The sequence below is a fragment of the Schistocerca gregaria genome, chromosome 1 (assembly GCF_023897955.1).
Source record: "Schistocerca gregaria isolate iqSchGreg1 chromosome 1, iqSchGreg1.2, whole genome shotgun sequence".
Taxonomy (NCBI): domain Eukaryota; kingdom Metazoa; phylum Arthropoda; class Insecta; order Orthoptera; family Acrididae; genus Schistocerca; species Schistocerca gregaria.
This window is the reverse complement of record NC_064920.1, coordinates 857,865,506-857,891,415: the sequence shown is the minus strand read 5'-3', so window position 1 is coordinate 857,891,415 and position 25,910 is coordinate 857,865,506. Positions and strand designations below refer to the sequence as shown.

General features: G+C 41.5%; 1 protein-coding gene across 1 annotated transcript in view; it reads left to right on the top strand.

Annotated features, from left to right (window-relative positions):
- Positions 1 to 25,910, top strand: part of LOC126272758 (uncharacterized) — a 138,287-nt gene that overhangs the window by 80,518 nt on the left and 31,859 nt on the right. The window contains exon 5 of the mRNA XM_049975878.1: positions 434 to 496. Within this exon, the coding sequence (XP_049831835.1) occupies positions 434 to 496 (63 nt within the window). The remainder of the gene's footprint in view (positions 1 to 433; positions 497 to 25,910) is intronic.

The window sequence follows — 25,910 nt, the reverse complement described above, 5'->3', positions numbered from 1 at the left end:
ATGCCCTTTGCATTCAGAAACCGAATGACTGCGCGCAATTCACATTTGGCAGTAACATCCAACAGTAGCTCCATTCTCAACGCCTCCCAAGCCAAGACTGAGCGCCTCAGCATGGTGTGCGCATGTTTACACACAGCGCATGAAGCGCTCCTCATAACAGTGTGACCAACTGCCACAATAAACAAACAGAGTTCTGTATTTATAAAAAAAATAGGAGACCTTACTTTTGGGATTATGCTCATACATTCAGCTGTATTATTGAGTAGTTTAACAAGTTTTAGCTGAGTCTTTACTCATATATGGTAGTGTGTGAATATCCAGTGCAGTTCTTACTAAAATTCTTACATTCCATGTGAAATTCTTAATGTGTTGTTATTTTGTTTATAAGGATTTAGAAATTTTAAAAAATTGTTCTTTATAATTTCTTTTCTAGCCATCCTCAGTACGAAGACCATCAGAAACTTACAAAGCATCATTTTTAAAACCAAAAAATCTGGTATGTTTTATTTTTAAAACTTTCTCTGATAAGTATTAATGAATATAAACTAGGAGTAGCTTGCTTGATAATTGTTATTAAAAATTTGTTTTGATCAGGAATCAGTTAAGATGTTTTCCCTCAATATAAAAGTTTATTGGCACACTGCAAACTAAAAATTTTACATGAGAAAGAAGTTATTCTGTTTTGGTGAACCTAGCTCAATGCACTTACTTATATGATAATGCTTTTATTAACTGAAATAATTATAAGTGTTGGTGGCCCTGACAGGTCATTGTTTCTTTCTGTTAAATTTATTTGCTATGTCCTTATTATTTATCTTTGTATTGAGCTATTAGGATCGTATAACAAATTACTCTTATTTATTTGCTGTTTCTTATTTTTCCAGTACTGTTTCATCTTCTCTCCATGTTGTCTTTTCCTTTCTTCTGTTCATGTTGATGGCCCCTCCCCTCCCCTCAGGGGGCTCACGACTCTTTCGTAGGGCGTGGAGTCCGATGCTATTGCAGCATTGACTTCCTATCTTGTACTGCAATATTCTTTTCTTCACCACCTTTGACAAAAGTAGTTTGTGGTCCCCTTCTGGATTCTACAGGTTTTTCTTTAGTGTGTACCAACCTGGGAAGAACACCTTAAATAGTGCCTACTGCATACTTTGTTAAAGACCATCAGCTCTAAATACGTATGTAGGCTCTTATTTGCACTTCAAAGCCAACATAGTAGTCAATCTGATGTGGTGAGGTCATTACTTACCCATTCTGTTGAGCCCACTAACAACACAGGGATCACACTGTTGATTGAGCTGCTAGCTCCCCATGGATTCCAAGGAGTAGATGCCCATCTTCCTTGGGCAACAGCACTCCCAGCAATAGCCATCATACCAGTTGGCCTTTGCTGTAGCTGGGTGACACCCTGGGGAGAGTGCTTGATCATAGTAGGTGGCGTCATTGTGGGCATTTTACACATGAAATGTTGACCAACTGTTCTGGGTCTTGTCCTTTACGGTGGTATTTGTACCTATGTGTTGGCTCTTGCTGAACACCTTGCAATAACACCGGTGTCCTTTTCATATCTAGCTGTCTTTCTGCTGCATAAATGACAAGTTGAAGGCATCTCTCTAAGTTTCACCCCCACCAAGCTGAATCCGTGAACCTTTCACTGACTGGGAACTGCTTCAGGCTCCTGCCTCATCTCACAATACGGCTCCAGGCCCTGACTCAATTTCTGATCAGATGATTCGTTACCTGAACATTCAAAAGCTATATCTACTCAGGGTCTTCAGCTGTATTTGCCTTTAACATGTCTTCCCTTTGCAATTGTGAGTGGTTTATTTTATTTTATGTCATGTTCTGTAGGACCTAATTGAGGAGCAAGTCTCCATGGTCATGTAACAAGTCAGTATGCTAAATTATAACAGAGGAGTAATTATAAATAAAATGTAACGTATACGTATCCTCTGCAGACAGCAAACCATAAGTTCAAATGTACATAATCAACAACATATAACACAGGAATTAGTTTAATTTTTTAATATGTCCCAGAGATTCGCGACAGAATAGGAGTTGTGAGCTGTAAGGAAACTTTTCAGTTTGGATTTGAAAATGTGTTATTAGTGCTAAATTTTTTTAATGTTTTTGGCTTCCTTATGGGAAATGGATACAGCAGAATACTGCATACTTTTCTGCACAAGAGTCAAGGAGGTGCGTTCTAAATGCAGATTGGATTTCTGCCTAGTATTAACTGAATGAAAGCTGCTAATTCTTGAGAATAAGCTGATATTGTTGACAACAATTGACATTAAAGAACACATGTATTCAGAGGCCAGTCTCAGAATTCCCAGACTACTGAACAGGCGGCGACAAGAGCTTTGCAAACTTAAACAGCTTATTGCTCGAACCTCCCTTTTGTGAGCCCAAAAGACCCTTTTTGAATCTGAAGAGCTGCACCAAAAATTTGTACCATGTGTCATAAGTGAAGTAGACTACTTTTCCTGTTGAACCATCACATATTTCAGATGCTTTTCTTATGGTAAATAATGCAACGTTTAGTTTTTGAACAAGATCCTGAACCTGGGCTTTCCACTACAGCTCTCTGTCTGAACACCTAGGAATTTGAACTGTTCAGTCTCACTAAACGTATGTCCATTCTATGAATCAAAATGACTGTTTTGCTGAATTGTTTGTTAGAAATTGTAAAATCTGAGTCTTGGTGTGATTTAGCGTCAATTTATTTTCTGCAAGCCATGACTTTATTTCATGAACTGCGTTATTTTATAACGTGTCAAAATTGTACTCAATATCCTTCACTACCAAACTGGTGTCATCGGCAAACAGGAACATTTTACAATCACCTGTCACACTGGAAAGCATATCATTTATATTAATAAGAAACAGCAGCAGCCACAGCACCAACCCTTGGGGCACCACCCACTTAACTGTGCCCCATTGGGACTGCTTGTTATAGCCATTCTCAATACTGCGGAAAATGACCTTCTGTTGTTTGCTTTTAAAGTAAGAGTTGAACCAATTGCGAGCTGCTCCCATTATTCCACAATAGTCCAACTTCTGCAATAATATTTTGTTATGAACACAAATAATTTAGTTAAATCAAAGAAGACACAGTCTAGCATTTACAGAGAAAATAGCATTTTCAGTCATTAATCCCATTCTAAAACCAAACTATACATTTGACAGCAAAGTATGTGAGTTGATAAATTACCCTTGTATATGAAGCTTTTTCAATAACTTTATCAAATGCAGATGCCTTCAAAGTAGGTCTAAAATTTTCTAAGTTATTCTTTGTTGATTTTTAGCAAAGGTGGCACCACTACTGAGCATTTTAATAGGTCAGGAAATTGACCATTCCAAAAGGAAAAGCTACAGATACGGCTAAGTACTGGTCTAACATATGCAGAACAGGGTTTTAGTATTCTGCTAGAGACCTCATCATATCAATGAGAGTCCTTAGTCTTCAGTGATTTAATTATTGACTCAATCTCCCTCTTATCAGTATCATGGAAGAATATCTTGGACAACATCTTGGAAAGTTATTTTCTACGACAGTTATGCGAATCCCTGTAGGAACCAAGCTTCTATTTGGTTCACCTGCTATATCCAGAAAATGATTATTAAATACTGACTTATCAGTAACTGAAACATATCTACTATGCACTGAATTTATATTCTCAACCTGGTGCTGCTGACCACACATTTCCTGCTTGACTGACCATATGGTTTTATTTTTGTCATGATGGTTAGCTATTCTATTGTGTGTCACATACTTTTTGAAATCCTGATAACTTTTTTAAGCACCTTACAGTATTGTTTTTAATGGGCTGCTGTAGCTCGGTTGTGACTGCTTCTAACATTTTGGTGTTATTCCCACTTTGTTCTACATATTCTTATGGCCCTAGTCAGCTACCCAGGCTGCTTGTTAGTGCTAGTACCCTGTTTTGAACATTCTAGTGGAGAGAAACTTCAAAAGAGGATGAGAAATGTGTCAAGGAAAGCATTATATTTATTGTCTAGGTTATTGGCACTTACATACCCTGCTGCTCTTGTTCCTTAAAGGGGTTTAGAAAGGTCTGTTGCAACTCGATTAATTTTTCTGAGTAGTTTATAGATTTATTTAACATGTGATTGAGCACAAAAACCTTTTAGTGATAAAATTTGTGCATCATGGTCTGAAAGGCCATTCGCCTTTTTCCTAGCTGAATGTTCCGTTAGTAATGAAAATGAACAAAAAATATTGTCAGTTGTTGTGCTACTGTTCCCCTGCACTCTTGTTGGAAAGAACACAGTTTGCACCATATGATATGGATTAAGGAGAGCTTTATTTGCCCCAAAGGTGTCTTCCTTTTGCAGTGGTGAGGTAGTTTCATCGTCCCAACCATTAAACCAGGCAAAAACCCAATGTTTCTCTACTGTTACCGACTTATTAAGCCTTGCTAATGTGCTCTGCACACTTCTGGAAATGATCGTTATCTGCAGATTGTGCTGGTCTCTCATGTCTCAGGGCATTTTGTCCTCATATCAGAGCCACAATTGACCATCTGGTCCGGTAAAGAGCATTCCAACAGGCATTTTCCTAAGCGTCAGCACTTCATTGCATCCTTTTTGACCTATATAAGGCATATGAAACCACTTGGCACCCTCACATTTTACTTTCACATGATGATGAGCTTTTGACACTCCCTGTTGATTTTTATTCATTGGTTTTGATCCCATCGATTTTTCCCAGTTCAAGTTCGTACATCACTCAGCTGTCCATAGGTCCATGGGAACAGTGTCCCACATGCCACTGTCCTGAGTATCACACTCCACATCACTATCAATGGATTACTAACCTCTGTTTGACTGCAGTTCATCCCCTTTATGTCAATGACTTTTGCTTTTGGTACAGCTCTCACTCAGTAGCCTCAGTTGAATGCTATCTCCAAGGTGCCATCTGACTGGTCAGTGTGAACCCTTTCTCATGGTTTCCAATTCTCTCCTGGAAAAACGCAGGTAATGTATTTTTGTTGTCTTACCATGGTCTATCCTGACCCAGATCTCAACTTTTATACTGTGTTTGGAAGCTGTTGCACAATCCCAGTTCCTGGGCATCCTTCCTCATAAAAAGATGACTTGGTTGCCCCACATTCCTCAACTAAAGATTAGTTGCATTCAGAAGCTTAAAGTGCTCTGCTTCCTTGCCTACATCACATGGGGTGTGGACTGCACTACTCTTCTCCGTATTTAGCATGCTCTGGTCTCGTTCTACTGGACTATGGTTGCCAGGTTTATGGGTCAGCAGTGCCTTTGGCTTTGAAATTGTTAGGCCCATTTCATCATCGTGAAGTTCGTCAGGCCACAGGTGCCTTCCGGACTAGTTCTGTAGACAGTCTCCTTGCTGAAGCAGGGATCTTAAGATGTATGCACACAATCACTTTCTTATGTTCAACTTTGCAAACACGCATAAATTTCAATCAGCATAAATGTGCATGCGTAATTTCCTGGAAGGAGTCTATTCATATAGTGCATTGCTCCCCAGCTTTGGTAGGAATGAAAAACAGCTGGGGCCCATGTGTGTTCTACTGTGTAGTGTGTTGAGGTTAAGTTGTGAAATGAAGTGATTTACAAGCAGTAATCCTCCCAGGGGGCTCGCCACTCCTGGGTGGGTTTGTGCTTGGCTACCGTGGAGCCCCAGCCTTTGCAGCATCTTTTCCTTCTTTCTGTGTTGCATCTCTATCCTTTTGCTATTCTTCGCCCCCCACCCCCTTGGAAACATGTCTGGGGTGTTATTGGGAATGAGCCTCACCACAGTTTTTCATTCCCCTTTTCCTTGCCTTCCTCCGATTTTACATTTGAGGTTCCTCTTTTTCTTCTTCCTCTGTGCGCTCCTGAAGGCTGGCCTACGATTCTGGCACATAACAGGTGACTGGGTAATGCATAATTCCCAGCCCTGGGTTGACAGTTAGGGTTCGCTTGTATCCCCTGGTACAGACCAGGCTCAGGGAGGGGTGATTGCCTGAGCTGCTACCTTCCCAAATTGCCAATTGATCCCTCTGTCAGGTGTTTGGGAGGTGTGACCTGAGATGTGAACAATCACCTAAGGCAGGTGCACCCTCATGTGACAGGAGCCCCAGTTGGAAGTAGCATGCCATCGGAGATACTGGCAATCATGGGGATTTTGTAACAATGAGCCAATATCTTCGAAATGTAAACTGAATGAAGCTAACGATTCAAAGACCCTTCCAGCTGCACCACGGTTCCTCGTGGTTTCATGTACTGAAGACAGTCAGTCCTTTGCAATGGTAAATCCGTTTATTATTCAGAAAGTTGTTGATGCAATTGCCAGCCCTGTGAAATCCTGCTCTCATTTGCGGAATGGCACTTTCCTTTTGGAGACTACTTCTGATTCTCAAGCACAACAACTGCTTGCCGCTCACTTCTCCATGGCTGTCCTGTCCGTGTCGAGCCCCATAGAACTTTGAAGTCTTTCCATGGTGTTATTTACACAAGACTGCTCGACAGTCTAGCCGAGACTGAGATCCAGTCACACCTCTGATCAGGGAGTCATTGCTGTCTATCAGGTGATGAAAAAGGTAGATTCCTCCGTTGTGCAACACACGCTCTTTCTTTCTCACATTTGATAGGATGGTGCTTCCGTCCAAGATCAAAGCAGGCTATGAAATTCACACAGTCCTACCATACATTCTGAATTTAATGCGCTGCTACCAGTTTCAACCACACTAGAACATCTCATCGACACCCAGCCAAATATGCAACCTGTGGTAGGGATGTGCATGAAGGCGATTGTCCGCCTCTGTCTTCCTGCTGCATCAACTGCAATGGCAGCCATGCTGCTTCATCTCGAGATTGTCTCTCTGGGACCAAGATCCGTTCCCAAATTTCTGGCCTGACAGTAGCAGATTATGTCATCGTGGACCCTTTTGCTATCTCCAACACCTTGGGCCTCCATTTTGCGGGAATTTTGAGCTCTTCCCACTATAATCTTAACTTTCTCCATCGGAAACGAGCAGAGGCGGCTCAGGCGATACCTTTATCTTCCCAGAATCGTGAGTGCTAAAGTGCTGCCTAAAGGCAGGGGAGCTAGATCATGCTCTCAGTTCATTCCGATGCTCCACCCCAGGCCAAGATGCTGTCCCATCCAGATGTTGCAGCACCTCTTGGGGACAAGCACTTTTCTGCTTACTACTTACAACCACATCTGGACAAAGGGCACATTTCCCACACGCTGTTGTGAAGCCCCACCATCATACCCGTACCTAAGCCCCATCTCTCTCACCAGCTGTGTTTACAAGGTGATTCATGCCGGCTGGTATGGTGGCTCAAGTTTCACAGTTTACTAACCACTGCACAGTGTGGACTTCGAGTGCGCTGTTCTGCAGTTCACTATGTCATCAATTTGTCCACCCATGTCATGAATGGTTTTCTGCGGAAATCTCAAATTGTGACCATATTTTTTTATATGGAGAAGGCCTACAACACCTGCCAGAGAACTGGTATCCCCACACCCTCTATACGTGGGGCTTCTGTGGCTGCCTGCCCCGTTTCCTTCAGGAATTTTTAAAAGACAGAGTTCTCAAGGTGAGTGTGGGTTCTGCCTTGTCGGGCACCTTTATCCAGGAAAACGGTGTGCCTGAGGGTTCCATCTAGAGTGTTGTACTCTTTGCTACCGCCATTAACCTTATAATGGCCTGTCTCCCACCGGGCATCTCTGGCTTCCTTTTTGTTGATGATTTTGCAATCTGTTGCAGTCCTCCATGGAACTGTTTCACTGAGCAGTATCTACACCTATGTTTTGATCATCTTTGCTCCTGTAGCATCGACAATGGCTTTCGTTTTTCCTCTGACAAAACCATCTGTATGAATTTCTGGCGGCACAATTGGTTTCTCCCACCATCTTTACATCTTGGGCCTGTTGCTCTTCCATTTGTTGAAACTACGAAATTCCTGGGGCTGATGCACAATAGGAAGCTCTTCTTGGTCCTCCCATGGGTCTTAACTGGCAGTCCACTGTATGCTGTCCATCAGCGTCACTTCCTGGGGTGCAGATCAAGCCACCCTCCTCCATTTGTAGCAGTCCCTTGTCTGTTCAGAATAAGACTATGAGTGCTTTGTTTTTGCATCCGCATTTCTGTCCCTCTTACACCACCTAAACACTATCCATCCTTGTGGCATCCGTTTGGCCACTGCCGCCTTTTACACTAGCCTGGTTGAGAGTCTGTATACGAACTGCCACAGTCCTACTGCTGTAACTTTCTCTATCACCTTCAGTTCCAAGATCTTCCCATGGAACTTCGCGACAGTGCCCTTGTGTAGACTGATGGCTCTTGAACTGTCCATAGTGTCGGGCGTGCCTTTGTCATTGGCACCAATGTTTTTCGATATCGGCTTCCGGCACACTGCTCAGTGCCCACCCCTTAGTGCACCCCTTGCTCACTTTTGATGGAGCTACTGTGATGTTTATGTGGATTCCTGGTCATGTCAGTCTGCCAGGAAGCGAAGCTGCTGACACCGCTGCCAAGGTTGCAGTCTCATCGCACCTCATCCCACTACTTCCTATATTCCCTCTGATGATCTCTGTGTTGCCATCTGTTGGTAGGTGGTTTCACTTTGGTATCACCATTGGTGCTCCCTTCGTGGGAATAAGCTCCAGGTTATTAAGCCTCTCCCAGCAGCTTGGGCAACCTCCTCTTGGCCCTCCTGCTGGGAGGAGGTCATTTTAATTAGGTTGTGTATTGGGCACTGCCTTTTTAACCATCGTAATTTGTTAAGTGGTGCTCCACCATCACTTTGTACACATTGCGCCCAAGTTTTTACTGCCCGCCGTTTCCTACGGAATGCCTATTTTTTAAACTGTTTACATTCTCGCTTTGGTTTGCCATCTTGAGTTATCAACCGTTTTAGCAAATGAAGCATGAGCTGTCAACGGCGTTTTACTCTTTATCCATTGTAGCAATATGGTGTAGGCTATTTAATTTTTATTTGTGGACCTCCATTTGTGTATAGTGTCTTTTATAGATCTTTCTCCATGTCCCTATTTTTAGCTGTCTTCTCTTATGTCACTTAGGATTGATGTATAGTTGTTTTTTAACTCTTGTCTGTCTTCGTGTACTATAGATTTGACTTGAATCAAAATAGAAAATCCAGGATGGAATTTAACAATATTATGAATTGTGCAGGTGGGAACTTTCCCTGCAGTACTTCCTACATTCCTGTAAACCTCCTGGCCTCAACCTTAATTAGTCACTGTCCTCACCCATCCAGCCCCTTCCCTGTTCCCGTTCCAGCACTACACAGCCATCATTCCATCATCTCACCCAGTCTTTTTATTTCTCTCCTTTTCCGCTACTCCCCCCCCCCCCCCCCCTTGTCTCCCCGTCTCCCCTGTCCTCTGTCTGACCTGTAGCACTTCACTGTCTGCCACCCCCACCCAGTCACTACTCTCGTCATGCACAGGTGGTGCTGCTCGCAATGTGGTTTCAGTTGCTGAGTCTGCACTCATGTGTGTGAGCTCTGTTTGACGTGGGCAAGTATGAGCACAGTTTTTTTTCCCCCTACCCTAAAACAAAACAAAACTAGCAATAATGTTTATTGCCTTCAAAGGAAGCATGCTTAAATTTATAAATGATTACAGGTAAAGAAAAAGCTTCTAAAGACTAATTGAATAAAAATTTTAGATCACATGCGTGGAGCATCAAGTATTAGATAAACAGTGTACAATTGAATTACTTTAAAGAATAAGATTCCGCAAGTTTCGAAGTAGGAAAATAGGGAAGGATAAGACAGAAACTTATAAAAGGTGTACATGAAAACTATCGACGAAAGTTCATCCTGTGGCAAGTTAATAGCAGAACTGGGGAGCCTGACCTCTGAACGAAACAAATTATGGAGTATGTGTAGCTCCTCAACAGACAGCTAGAAATAGAGATGAAGGACATTGATGATGCAAAAAATACAAAATTTGAAAATACAACCTCCTTTCTAGTAGATTTTCGCGTCTGTGCAATTCACAAATTTGTCGAGTCTGAAGATGTTAATCTACATAGCATATAAGCTTTAAAGATCAAAATTATGTAGACAACTTTATTCATAAAATAAAATATAAATGAGGCATTGAAAATTAATAAACATTCACATAATGAATAAGAACCTCCCAGTATATACGCTGCCAGTTGCCAGCTAATCAAATTTTACTGCCAGCCTATCGCTACAGTTAGCTAAACAGAAAATTGAAACTCTCACTTTGATTTCATTCTGAAATGTGCAAACAGATCATTGTCGTCATCCTGTATTTCTCAAACCTCCATTGTTTAGATACTTCTTTACCTACAGTCACTTTTGCATTTTATTTTTCTGTCACCTTTTCATCACAATAAATGCAGCACAAGCTCCTAAGCAAGGAAGGGGACCCACAGCAGTCTGCTTGCACAGTGAGGTAACATGTGGACGTGAGAATGCCCATTCACACATACGTTCATTCCACAAATTTTGTGCATGCGTTTGTATTCCTGAGTGTCTACGATTGCACTTGAGGAAAGAGACATTGTGGGGACATAACTTTACCTCTTGTGTTGAGACAGTACCAACTCTTGGTCTCCTATGGAATTGCCATTCAACAATTCTCTAATCACCCAGGTTATCCCTTCTCTTCTAATTAGAATGCGCTTCGCAGCACTCTGCCAGGATCTCCTCCTCTCCATCCTGGAATGCACTCCTCATGTTTTCTTGTAAACAGCTCTTCCCCTCTGCGTTGGTGCCCAAGACGTGAATGAGGACTGATCTATTTCAAGGGCTTAAAGTCTTTTGCCCCATGATCTTTTGGTGTCTTTACGTTCAGGAGTTTCAGGGTGCTACCATCTTTTACAGTTAATGCTCGAAAACCATGGATAAAATGGGATATGCTTTTACATCCCTTGCCGGTTGTTGCCAGGATCATAGTGTTATTACAGCGGAATTGATAATGTTATGAGTCTTCCACTTTATTAAACGGCTCTTTGTTTGACTGACTACCTAGTGGACCATTTGGCTAGAGTGTTGGTTACTTGGCCCCATTTGCTTTGCTGATCCCATCTGCAAATCTGCAGGTACAAATAAGACATCTGCTCACTCAGGGCCAAAGTGACACCTGGTTGTCAAATGCTCCCTCTAATAGAGTATGTACTGTGAAGTAGACTACTGCTGCATGGCGCTCTTCTTTCCGTTCCTCGCGAAAGGAATCCTCAATTCTATGATACCTCCTTATTGTAATCAAAGATTCCAAGACTTACCAAGCGGGAAAGTGCCGGTAGATAGTCACAATAAATAAAACTCACAAACACACACACAGAATTTCTAGCTTTTGCAACCGACGGTTGCTTCTTCAGGAAACCGTCGGTTGCGAAAGCTAGAAATTCTGTGTGTGTGTGTGTGTGTGTGTGTTATTTATTGTACCTATCTACCGGCGCTTTCCCGCTTGGTAAGTCTTGAAATCTTTGTTTTTAATATATTTTTCCCATGTGGAAGTTTCTTTTTATTTTATATACCCCCCTATTGATGACACCAGGCTAACTCCCAATCCTGCCCCCATGACCAGCTCACACTTTGCCCCTCTCTTACTTTCTTTTCATTGCTCGCCTTTCAGCTACACCATATTTTCTGTTTTAGATGTAGCACTCTGTTCAACGCCATGACTAAACTGAAGCAGGGTTGGATTGCATGCAGAGGCCCAGGGATGCCCACTTGGTGCCTTATGCGTTTCTCTACTCTTGTTTTTATAATTGACAGTCCAACTGACTTTTGGGTTTCCTCACTTTTACTGTTCTGAACGTGCCTACTAGAAGACATTCTTCAGCCTCTGTCTTCGACATTCTTCGGGCTGGTGTCGGCTGGATGCAGGGCAGTGCATTTCTCATGATTGAATGAGCCTTTCTCGCTATTGGATAAGCCTTGGGAGACTCCATCTTCTCTGACCTATGTACTGGTTCAATCCATACATTTCTCTGAAAATTCTTTCTTCGGTCTGCCATCAGTATTTCTCTAATGGCTCGACATCAATGCTCCTATATACTTCCTTCAGCAGAACATGTTCTTGGGGTTCCCATCAGTTCTCACTTTCAACCCACTATGGATTGCATTTTTCCACTAATTTGTCTTTCAAGTACCTCTTTTTCGTTTCATATTAAGCCAAAAATAGTTTTGACTCATAATTAAATTATAACTTTCCCCTTAAAAAGCTGTTGACCCCAGTCTTTACATGGCAAGGCATGTCAACTTCATTAGAATCATTCCTACTAAAAAAAAGTAGTGCGCTGTTAATACTGTCTAGTGGTTGGTAACTACTATTGCACATTTTTGCTGTGAAAATATATGTTGTAGTGTGCAAATCTCTGTATTCAGTCTCATCATTAATCTTGATAAAACAGCACGTCATCCATTTCCCAGTGCACTCTTTATGTGAAGCTTCTATCGGCAATTCATGTTTGTGGCAATTGTAACAGGAAATTAAGGCATCTCCCCTCGAAAACCGTGACAACCTCCACCAGAATAAACAAATTGGTATAGCCCCTGGTAAACTTCCATCTACATCAATTACAAAAGCAAATAGATTTTAGATGATGTAAGAGTCCCTGAACTGTTGCTGTTGTGGAATGTGATTTTTCATCCCAGCTATGCTTTCGTAATATTATTATTGCTACAAAGAAAGAAAGCTATTTCATATAGGACAAATTTGGAGCATCAAGACATCAGTGCTGTTACTCCATATCTTCACTGTAGACGACATGCCTCATTAAGGTGCTGTGCTTTGAATACACAGTTTTAACCCTCTAACGGTAAGGTGAACTTTCCTGACATCAACGGTAAGGTGGGGTTGGATCAGACCCCACCCTCCAAATATCGATTTTTTGGGGTAAAATAAAAAATTAATAATGGGAAAAAGTTTTATTATCAATTAAACACATATTATATTTGTTATAACTTTTTTTTACTTTTATAGTCAATAAGTAAGAATATAAAGTACTTTGGAAAAAATAGGAACTTGATTACAAAGAAACACCTTAATAGAAATATTCTCTATAAAATTATTGAAAACATGGTAAAAATCAATAGATTCAGTCATCAACTAGGAACTTGAGTGCTTTAGAATTTCTAAAGATAGGAACTAAATGAGGAACATCTCTTACTACTTGTAGAAAATAATTATAGCGTCAGCAGTTTCGAAATATAAAGTTCTCAATAATAAATGTCTTTGTACACACAATGTAATAGGTGGTTTCTGAACAGTTTTCTGCATCGATATTGTTGCCATCCCTTGACTCAGCCTCCTGTTGGAGAAACTCGTTGTATATCTCGTCAGGAGTTCTAAGGAGTTGATGCGCCATTTTAGTAAGATACTAGAAGAGAAAACAAAACTTAGATGTAATATAAACATCAATATCGGGTTGAATCCTCCCCACAAAAGAAACTAATAAGTGTGACGTAAACAGTAAGGTGGGGTCGGATCCAACCTGAGCGCTGGTAATGTAGGTTTCGGATAGAGAGGGTAGCTGTAGGTCACTCACCAGACTGACATGGCCTCCTCGGCTGTCCTCCAGGACGACTGGCTGTTAAGGTAGCTGGAACCACAGCGTGCTCAGAAAAGAGAGTGGGGAGTTATAAACAGAACAGACTCACTGGGGTCAGATCCAACCCCAACCTTACTGTTAGAGGGTTAAATGTCTCTTCCTCAGTTCTATGTCACTGTGATAATGATGGCTTTCTGTTTTTAAAGAAAGTTTGGTGCAACAGCATAACTTGAAAATCATGACTTTTCACATAAGTTCAAAACAAGGGTTGCCTTGTCTTCAACTACTTTTCAGTCACCAAACTACACACTGCTCATAAGAGTTTGGTTGTCTTTAAAAGTAGTTAAAACTAGGCAGCTGAAGCTAAGGCAACCCTCATTTCATACCTGTATGAAAAATTATGACTTCGATTGATGATGCTGTTGCAGCAAATGAGTAAAGTATACATTGTTTCAACACATTGTTCACTCCCGTGGCCCTGACCCATGGTAACATACTGTCCCCACACCCTCCACCCAACAGTTTCCACCCTCCTCCGTCCTATCATTTCCTCCCCATTCTCATCTCCCACCGTCTTTGTTTGCCACCCGCTGTCTTTCCCCACTCTTCTCCTGTTTTGCTCCTTTTTTCCCCATGTCCTTGCCCCAAAACCTCTAGTCCCTGCACAGAATGCCAGTTAGCGATCATCTTCCCCCCCCCCCCCCCCCCCACAACAACACCACCACCACCACCACCACAACTACCACCACCAGTATGGTACTACTCCGGTTCAGTCGGAGATATGGGAAAAACCCGTGAATTTTTCCATCCAGGAGAAAATCGGAAAAAACCAGGGAATTGTTGCGAATCACAGGAATTTTTCATTGTTTTAGTTTTCAGTTAAATTTTTGTGATTTTTGACTGGTAAGAACCAATACTCTAACAAAGGATATTATTGTATCCCGCTACTGCAGAATGATACTGCAGCAACAAAACATGAACAGGAGGGGAAAAAAAACTAAAATAAAACTTAAGTTGCAAAGGAAATGTGCCATACACAACAGCAAAACAGTGCTCATACAAGCATCTGCCAACAGCAAAGTCTGTCAAAGGCTTTAGGAACACTATGCTATACTTTATAATAACAAATTGTCTCCAATGAGCGTGACTTGACAACTGTTTAGATTCATTTGAGCAGTTGTGGACGGGCTCTTGCGCATGCGCAGTTGAGTCGTGTATGTGTAGTACCTTCTCCTGCTTCTGATTATGGAAGTGTGGCTGGGCGCCACTACTTAATATTGCTCCGGTTCGGAAATATCATAGATCCAGGCCTGATGCACAGAGCAGTCCGAGTTGTGGTGGGGAGGTGGGTCGTCTTTACGTGACCTGTGTTTACGTTCAGTGATTTTGTTGTTTCCTCTTCATTTGTTGCTCTCATGTTAAATGATAACAAAACGGATTTTTGCGTCCAAGAGCTATCAAATGAATTAAAATACATTTGCATAATTATGGTAGGCTAAAATATGTTAATAGTTTCAGATTTTATTTCCACCTTTGACAGTCGAGCATTAATCGCCTTACAGAACAATGAAGTTATTTTTTGCTGGTTTGGTAAAGAGATTTGGCTTTTAGTAATACTTTCTATTGAGGCAGTCAATTTATTTGAGACGAAGTGTTTAATTTCACACTATTGGCTAGTTTCAACTGTTTGCTGCATTTCATGTGCACGTATGGCATTATGCAATAATAAAGAACCAAACGTGTGTCCTGATACTCCGAAAAAACTTACATACGGATGTGCATTTTAAGCGGAATTATACGCTTTAGTATGGTTCACAAAATCCCGACGCTCTTGAAGTATCCTTTGATGTCTTGTTTCTTTTATGACATAATGTAAAATCTTTTAATGTTTCATACGTATGAACATATGGGCTTCCTGCGTCATCGTAGCTACGCAAGCGTGGTGACGCCAGTTATCTGGCGGTTTCTTGCAACTGCTGAAACAAACCTATTTCTAACAGGTCATGGTAAAATATTGCTAATGGTGTTTTAAAAAAATGTGTGTGAAAGCTTATGGGACTTAACTGCTAAGGTCATCAGTCCCTAAGCTTACACACTACTTAACCTAAATTATCCTAAGGACAAACACCCATGCCCGAGGGAGGACTCGAAAATGGTGATTTGAAAACCAGATTTCCTTTTACGCAAGATGAATTATGTGCAAGAATATATGATGAATTTCTTAAATCGCAAAGCGTTTGACTCTCATTTAAAAATAAAGTCTTTGAGGACGACCATTTAGAAGTATTTCAAGCCCAGAAGATGAGACATTTGCGTCGTTGTTAAAAATTTTACTGGCACATATGTGTGTGTCTCTTAAAGTGCAACACGCGCAAAAAAGATCCACATTATATGTGGAAGCGTAGCTTCTCTTCCAACTTATTAATCTTCGAGACCAATGTTATATGTGAATGCTATGTATATTAATTTAAGCCATTAATGTTTCATATTTGTGTATTTGTGCTACTTAAGAGTGATCTTGCTATTGGCTGACTACATCACATGTCCTATTACTGTCATCAGCTGGCAAGATCACGTGAATGAGCTATGATGCTTACAAAAGCGCATCGCAATCTCAATTTCAATGCTTCGGAAAAGGACATGCATTGTTTGGTGGAATTCAAATTTATACCTTTGTAATACGAAAATATGCAGCGTATATGTTGCTGCACATCAAAGGTCTTTCAAAACGTGTTTTTTCCCCTGAGTTTAGTTTTCTAAAGTGCCGGGAAATTATAAAACGGTATATAAAACCATAAACATTCAAAGGATTGGTGACTTTTACACTGCCAAGGAAGAGTATACTGTCACTTAACACGGAAAATGTGTATTTTTATCTGGGAGAAAGTGTATTTTTAACAGGGAAATCCGGGAAAAATCTGAAATTTTTTTTTCCTTGTCCACGTATACACCCTCACTATCCCTTTCCTTCCCTGCCCCCTCCAGATTGCTGCATTCTGGCCAGAGCTGCCAAGTCAGTGGTCATGTGTGGCGCACTTGTTTGGGCGTAGGGATGATGTGTTTCTCTTTTGCTGATGGAGGCTGTGGCCGAAAGCTTTGTCTAAGTGTCTTTTAATTGTGCATGTCTGCAACTTGATGTGTCTTCTTTACTGTAAGCTTCAGTCTCTATTTTCCTAAATTGTTGATATTTCTACCTGGAGTTTCCATTGTTTGATTTTACTGTTTATATTTCATTGCCTTTGCCAGATAACATCAGACAGTTGAAGAAATAACACTTCCTGGCTTTAGAAAGATAGGTGGGAGTGCAGTTTGATTTCAGTTCCATCATCGAATAATGGTACACCTCTTCCACGGAGAAGTGATTTGAGTTGAATCAACAATTAATTATACTCTCCCTTCTCCATGAATCAGAACACACTGCACCAGTGAGTAAAAATGCTGTACCAATGCTACATACTTTTCAGTTATAAGATATTAAATCTGTGATCAGATCTCACAGTCAACGTGTTGCTTTCTGATGTTCTCTGCCCTAAGGCATCACTGAATGTTACTATGAAGGGCATTTGATTAGCACACAACCCTAACAGTTAATGCCAGTTTTGGAAAACCAGACTACTTTTACTGCTCCCCCTCCCTCTCCTTCTACTCGTACTATATTGCATACTTTCACTTTTTGATCAATTGTTATAAGGCATGACATACACATTCTATTAAACATTATATGCACACGCTCTTCATATTGGCTGAGATTATTACAACTGTATATTCCTTAATGTCTTCTCCATTGCAAGTACGATGAAGATGCTGCTGAACTTTTTGATTCCCAGTAATATATTGCAAAAAAACTGTTATATTTCAGAAATCCACCAAACAGATCCTCCTATACCAGAATCAATTCAAGCATCTTTCAATTTCTGTTCACAAAAGCTCTAAAAATTTAAACGGCCTTCCTCTTGAATGACAGTTCAATGTCTTAAACCACTTCGCTACTTCACTGATTGCAAGTACGCTGCTTGGAAAAATTACCGTATTTACTCAAATGTAAGCCACCCTTTTTTTTTTTTCTTTTTTTTTCAGTTTTTGTAATCCAAAAAACTGCCTGCGGCTTAGAATCGAGTGCAAAGTAAGTGGAAGGTATGAAAAATGTTGGTAGGTGCCGCTACAACTAACTTCTGCCGTCGAATATATGTAGTGCTACACAGGCATGCTTTGCAGCCACAAAGATAAATACTGGCGCCAAAACCTCTGCGTCAGCAAATAAATTAAAAAAAAAAGTGGAAGACGAGCTTTTTTTCTCCGCCCCAAGTTTCGACCACTGCATTTTCATACATTATCCAATGAAGTAAATACAAATTCCGTATTGTTCATCTTCGAATGTAGCAGCATTTCAATGTACTACGAAAATCCGACTGGCAAGACTATTTGGGATGTTTGACAATATGGCCAACTCTACGTTCTGAATTTTTTCCTACCTTTGAGAAGAGACGGTTAGGAACTTTTATGAATTGCGAATCACATGCAGTGTTCTCTTCACCATAAGAATAATACGAATATAAACATTTTGCCATGTATTCTTTCGTGTTTGCTGCTTTCTCGTTTAAATCCTGTCTGCCTAATAAACTACGAAACTAGAGTGAGACAACAGCAAACGTGGAAGAATATACATATCATGTCACAGTTATATTCATATTATTCTTACGCCACTAGTGATACAGTCGGAAATGAAGCACGGCAATTGACTAGATTTATAAATCTAAGATGAATCTAATTTCTGTGCAGAATGTAATGTATTAGAGGCGTCTGCAAAGATTTTCAAACAGAGAAAATTTTTCGCTTAACTCTTGTTCAGAACATCTATCGTACGCAGTTATTATTTGGTTCTTGTTGATGATTATCAAAGAAAGCAGCAGTGTAAGTATCAATAAATAGCAGTCTCTTGCCTTTGTTTTGCTAATGATACAATTCCTCTCTCTCTCTCTCTCTCTCTCTCTCTCTCTCTCTCTCTCTCTCTCTCTCTCTCTCTCTCTCTCTCTCTTTTAATTGTAAGCACGGTAGCGCGCAAAAGGCAAGCCTTGCCGCGAGTGGCAACAGGTCGTAAACACTCATTATCAAAATGCAACAAACAATGCATGACACAGTACAGTAATGCATTTTCTGCTTAGAGTGACATAAACACCTATAACAAAGAGAACGGCACTTATCAGGTCAAAGAAAAATAAGCAATCAATTCAAACCAGACGAAGCACATGAGAAAGGAAGAGTACCTGTATAAATACGGACGGGGCGCCTGACACATAGCAATGGCTACCTGGTAAAACTTAACTGCTAAGGTTAAGATTCGAACCAAACTACTATAACTGTATCATCATTCATTGGACCTAAATTGTGTCTCATATTACAATGGACCAACTTTGTTTCTATTTGGAGATGTGTCCTAAAACTTATCTTTCCCCTTGAATTTTGAGGTGCGGCTTAGATTTGAGTAAATACGGTATTTGAAAGCTTAGCTTCTCCTGTAGCTTATTAATCTTGGAGACAAATATTATATGCGAAAGATTTGCTTTTCATGTAGCAACACTATATATATTAACTTACACCTTTTACTTTTACTGTTGTTTGAATTCGAATTTATACTTTCGTAATAGGCTGATTTGCAGCGTTCATGTTGCAGCACATCATAGAGCTTTCAAAAACATTTTTTTTTCTTTCTATCTTTCTTTATTCTCCCCCCCCCCCCCCCCCCTCCTGAGTTTCGTTTTATAAAATGACGAGAAATTCTATGCTGCTGTACAAAACCATATCCATTCAAAGGATTGTATTTTTAACCAGGAGATCTAGGAAAAATCCGGGAATGTCTTTTTCTTGTACTCGTATGCACCCTGTGATAATATGACCAAAATATTTCTTCTCCAGGCTCAACATCAAATGAGATGCTCTTAACCTCATAAAGACTTCCCTGTGTTGCTCCATACTACTTGAAAATACTATGTCATCCAAATCAACAAGACACTGCTGTGGCTTCAAACCCCTTAACACACTGTCTAGCAACCTCTGCAACATTGCTGGAGTGTTTTCCAAACTGAATGGCATTCTGATGTACTGGTAATGGCCTCCAGGATTAGAGAAAAGAGTTTTTAGACAATCCTCTGGAGCCACCTGTAACTGATGATAACCGCTTGTCAAATCCATCGTAGAAAAGTACTGGCACTGTCCTAAGTAATCCAAAGTCTCAGATATGTTTGGAATGTGGTATGCGCCTGTTACGGTCTTATCATTGAGGTATCTGTAGTCACAACTGAACATGTATTTCTTAGATTCATCCATAGATTTTTTAGGCACAACGAAAATGCCCATTCCCCAGCAACTATTACTATGCTCTATAATGCCGTCTGCAAGTTGCTGATCCATGAAATTCTCCAGTCGGCTGCAAATACCTCAGTATTCTGTATGGTTTACAGTAAACAGGTGCTTCATTCCCTGTTGGTATCCTATGTTGAACTAATGGAGTTGTGGTAACGGCCCTCACAGAAAAAACAAATCCTTACATTCCCACAACGATTCTTCCATATGGTCTTTTTCTCCTCCTTTCAAATGCTTAACTTTGTTCTGCAATGCAGTTCTGTCAGCAATTAAAAAAAATGGCTCTGAGCACTATGGGACTTAACATCTATGGTCATCAGTCCCCTAGAACTTAGAACTACTTAAACCTAACTAACCTAAGGACATCACACAACACCCAGCTATTACGAGGCAGAGAAAATCTCTGACCCCGCCGGGAATCGAACCCAGGAACTCGGGCGTGGGAAGCGAGAACACTACCGCACGACCACGAGATGCGGGCTGTCAGCAGTTGGTGGTTGATTGCTACGCCTACCTCACGAACACCAGTCTTTGTTATCAATACATCCAAATTCACTGCTAAAACTCCTTTTCTCATATTCGTGTCTACAGCGCTAAAATTATCCAAGTTCACGAGGACTACTCACCCTTCATTTCCCACTCACACGTCTACAATACTACGTTTCACAAAACAACTTAATGAATCCAAAAATTCAGTATCCTCCAATGGTTCAATAACACATACCGTACCCACAGGCAGATTTGACTCTACACTTACCCAAAGTGACTTCCCGGTGCCACTAGACACACACACACACACACACACACACACACACACACACACACACACACACACAGCCTTAATGCTAACGTACGCGGTTCAATTGGTTTGTTCATTATGTTGAACGCCCCTCATGACAGCTCTGCATTGACAACAGTTTCCCCTAGCTGAAATAACATTCCACCAAGTTCCACAGTTCATTGTCCAAGGTCAATTTTGGTATGATGTTGATGCAATAAATCTACTTCCAGAATCATGTCGTAGCCCTCACGTACTCATTGTACTACCTCTATGCATGCATCAAATCAGACTTTCCCTATGTGAAAGTCAACTGTCACTGACCCCAAAGGTGTGATCTTATCCCCCACTCCACATAGCCTATAACGTGGTGGGTCTAACATCCTTCGTCCCATTAAACTCTTAGTATCCACTGACACTAGCACCCCTGTGTCCAACAAAATCTTAAACTCTTTAGTTCCTAAGGATCTTACCACTGAACATTCCACCTCTGCATACGTATTTGTAGCATGAAAATTAAACAGGAGCTCCGTTTGGTGGGTCTTGGGCCCCCTCTACCATTTAACTATTGTCCACCTCTACTAACTCCACTTCTCCATCCTCCACACTGCTGATTTGCACCCCTTCCTCTATTCTGCAATGACTGGGTACATTGCCTCTATATGTGTTCCGCACGACCACACTTCTAACATTTTTTACCCGCTGTAAACACTGCTTGTCTATCAAGTGCCCCTGTTGCCACGTCTATTTCCTCACATTGAATTGACAGCTGAATTGCCGAATACAAATCTTTCCGACTCCCTTCACGCACTTTCTGCAACATACGCACCGATAATCCCCTCAAAAATACATCAAGTGCCCTTTACTTGGCGTCCTGCAACAGAACACCATTTGCCTCATCACTCTGAACCAACTCGTAAGTATACTCACTAATTTCTCTTATCCTGTCCGCAAATTTCACTGCTGACTCCCACTGCCTCTTTGTCATCGTACTCAACCTCTCCTTGAAGTACCGAGCGCTATTCTGTTTCTTGTACCTCTGTAAAAAGCCCCTCCTTCAACTGCTTAAACTGCCCTGCCTTCCTTAAGGCCTCAGAACACCTTACATATGTCTTTGCTTCACGCGTAAATCTAATCTTGGCTACATGTAACAGCTGTTCATCAGACCAACTATTCATCACAGCCGAAGGTAACAGATGTTCAGCAGACCAACCATTCATCACAGCTGAAGTTTCCCAGTCCTCCACAAACGACCACACATCCTCAGATGCCTTGCCAGAAAACAGAATAATCAAACTCGCAGCGGCTGTACCAATCTACTGCTGCAGCACCCTAGGCAAAAACGGTTGTTCCGATGTGGTTTCCTGCTCGCTTCTGGATGTTAATTCATTTCTCAACTGTGTATTGTCTGCTGTCAGTTGTGCTACGTTTTCCAACAAAATCCGTATAACTTCTGGTTCCATCACACCTCGCGTCTCTGACTCTGCCATTGTGTTGCTTTCGTTCCCAGTTAATCCTGAAACAAAACATTTAAGTACAAGAATAACCTGACTTCCTACAGCTCTGTATCATTATACTCAGTATCATTGTAAACCAATGCAAAAGTAATCAAATGCCATGAAAAGCATCTTACTGCCTCAAGTCACTGACACTTATTCTGACAATAACAAAAAATGTTTGCGCAAAACATCTAAATTGGCCTGCCAGGAGCCATACTCAAAACACAAACAAGAAAGAAAAGAAAACGTCCAACACTCAGAAAGAAAAGTTGGTCAACTCTCACCACATTTTATAACCGAAATGCAGGTGGTGGGCTTGAACATCGTACCGTACAGATGATGCCCAGTATACTGATACCAAATGTTGAGGAATGTTGCACGAGTATGGAAACTGTCAGGATGTGCCGCATTAAAACTTGTCAGTTTCCCAAGTGATTTATTATTCCAGCTACAGTGCCCCCAGTTCCTCTTCTCGGTCTGTGACACCGGGTCCCACAGTGCTGAGGACACCACTTCGCTGCCTGCAAAACAGCTTGGTGCAGAATGGCTGCCTCACTGACTTGTGCAATGCCATGCTGTGTGTTGGCCTTGTGCAGCTGCGGAGTTGTGATGATGACGTCAGGATGTGCTGGCAGTCAACTCTGCGGTCTCTGTTCCTGCTGCCTCAGCGCTGGTCCCGCTGGGAGCTGCAGGGCGGCCCGCAGCTAGCTTCCTCGCCAGTGTGGCTTAGATTGCTGCGACAACAAGCGCCCTTGATCAGGTGTCCAAATGTGTGGCCCTTTCCTCGGGATGCCTCCGGCGTGTGTTGGAAACCAACAAGACTGCCCACAGTAGCGAGCCGTGGCGTGGCACACCGCTGGCTGGCTGTGAACCCCACGTTGGCCTCAGAGTGTCAAACCAGTGACCTGCCATGGACTGGAACACTGGCGCCCCATCTGCAGTTTGTAGCCGGTGGTGTCACACACCCCGCCATCCAGGAGAGCTGTCACACTTGAATGCTTTGTTAGTGAACCAGTGCCTATTTATTCGCAGCTGTGTGCTTCTGTTTTGCTAATGCGCCACCCCGAGTCATGTACTCATAACACCTGGGTTGAGCCAGTGGGCCCCTTCTGTCTGTAACTTGCACCATGCACATCACTGCATTTACTCTTTTCAGCGGGTCTACTCCATTCTACTTCGCAACTACTGGTAGCGTAACTTACTGTTAACAGGCCTGCACCTGGTTGTAACTTGTGCGCTCAGAAATATTGTACTGAAGCTAACCTTTCCCCATCTCAAATGGTGGTGCCGCTACACATGTCTTATATATGCAAGATGGCTGTAGGTTGGGACTCACCACTGCCCATTCCATTACTTCAATGTCCGGGCTTCACAAGAAATCCCTGCTGACTCCTGCCACATAGGCCCTGGTATTAGAAATAATTCTGGGCCATGATTGTGCAGCATCCAGCACATGATCTGTTCTACTTTGTGTGGTGGTACACTGATCATGGATGACGATGAGGTCCCTGTGACCGTCAACACTGATGCCTCCTCACAACAACATAGAACCTTGGAGATCTGTAGATTTCCTGGACATCCGAGACATCATAAACTTGGCCATCATCTTGCATTGGAGGATATTTGGACTCATGTGTGAATAACACATTTCATTAGAGATGAAGTAACGAGTTGACATGTGAACGGCAGAACAGAAGGTGAGCTGCAAGATGTCCTATCAAGCAGGGTGTGTTCCTTTTCCCATAACCTGTCCATTACAGACTGATTAGGCACAGTGGCTCCAGTGGCCCTTCTGAGATTGTCTTGCAGTACCCTGGTGGTATCTGTGAGAAGCCACGCAGAGATGGCCAGATATGTCTTCACATATGGTTGTAATGTGTTGGCGACCCTGTCCAGCTCACCTTGTGTACTGACCTGTCTTCTTGAAGCATGTCCGCAACCTATGTATGACAGAGAGAGAGAGACATTGGCAGCTGCAACAAATCCAGCAGAAAAACCATCCTTGCAACTTGTGTTACATTAAGATGTCGTGTTCATGTGTTTGGTTGAATACAGTGTCCACAAATGACACCTTATCATCTGTGCACCCTCCTTTAATGCATGACATGGCCAATAATTGTGAATGATTTTAATTGTTGCATACATTGAAAGTGAAGGTTTCAAGCTCTGCTGTAAGACCACAGGTACCACCTGTATCAAAATAGGTTTAACATACTGGATGTTGATTCACATGTTCTCCTATTTATTTTGAACGGTGTGCTTTGTATTGTGCAGGCATACAAGAGTAGCAGCATGGTCAGGGAAGAACAGGGGGTCTCAGAAGGGAGGCTTCCGAAATTAAAGAGTGAAATTCATTGAATTGTGGTATGTTCATGATACTTGCAATAAAGGACAATTCACCCAAGGGCACAAGTAAATGTTGACTGCCAGTTTAGGTGATTAGGTAAAATACAGAAATAGGGAGCATGGGAGAGGCAGTTCACATTTGTGTGACCAGTGAACTTTCCTCTGTGGTCGAAAGCTGAAGTACGAGAGAGTGTATAGACTGCACTCTGCCTTCAAAGACACTCCAGATACTCCCACACACTTGATTCATCTCCCACACAATCCTGTTGTTATTTCGAGCAGTTAGTTCAGGAGCCCACATGAATGGTAAATGGTTGTGAAACTACACTTTACCTCTTAGCAGCAAATAATCCTGAGCTAGTAATGAACATCAAAATGTACAGGGATTAATGAACGAAGGATTGTTGTACTGAAATTGAATATTGTAACCCCCAAACCCTCCAGAAATAAATGAAAAATATCCTATTAAAAAAAGCAGATAAAAATTCACTTGACGCCTTTCTGAGAGAGAATATCTTCGTTCCTTCCAAATTAACAGTGTAAGTGTAGACTGTGGCTTGACTTCAAAAAAATAGTATCGATAGCAATTAAAAGATTTATACCAAATAAATTAACAAACAATGGAACTGAGCCCCTTGTGTACACAAAACAAGTCAGAACATTGTTGTGGAAACAACAAAAAAAGCATGCCAAATTTCAATGGACACAAAATTACCAAGATTGGCGATCTTTTACAGAATCTCATAATTTAATGCAGACTTCAATGTGAGATACCTGCAATAGTTTCCACAACAAAACTTTGTCTTGAAACCGGGCAGAAAATCCAAAGGAATTCCGGTCGTATGCAAAGTATGCTAGCAGCAAGACACAATCAATGCTTTCTCTGCATGATAGCAGCGGAATTACTAGCAATGACAGTGCTGCCAAAGCAGAGTTACTAAACACAGCCTTCCGATATTCTTTCAGCAAAGAAGACGAAGTAAATATCTCGCAATTCAAACCAGGAACAGCTGCCAACATGAGTAACTTAGTTGATATCCTTGAAATAGTGAAGCAGTTTAGATCACTTATTAAAAGCAAGTATTCTGGTCCACACTGTATATCAATTACATTCCTTTCAGAGTATGCTGATGCAATAGCTCCATACCTAACAATCATATACAGTCACTCGCTCGACAAAAGATCCGCATCCTAAGACTGGAAAGTTGCCCAGGTCACACCAGTATTCAAGAAAGGTAGTAGGAGTAGTAGTAGGAATAATCCACTACATTACAGGCCCATATAATTAACATCGACTTGCAGCAGGATTTTGGAACATGGTTTTTTAACATTATGAATTACCTCAAAGAGAATGGTCTGTTGACACACAGTCAACAGGGA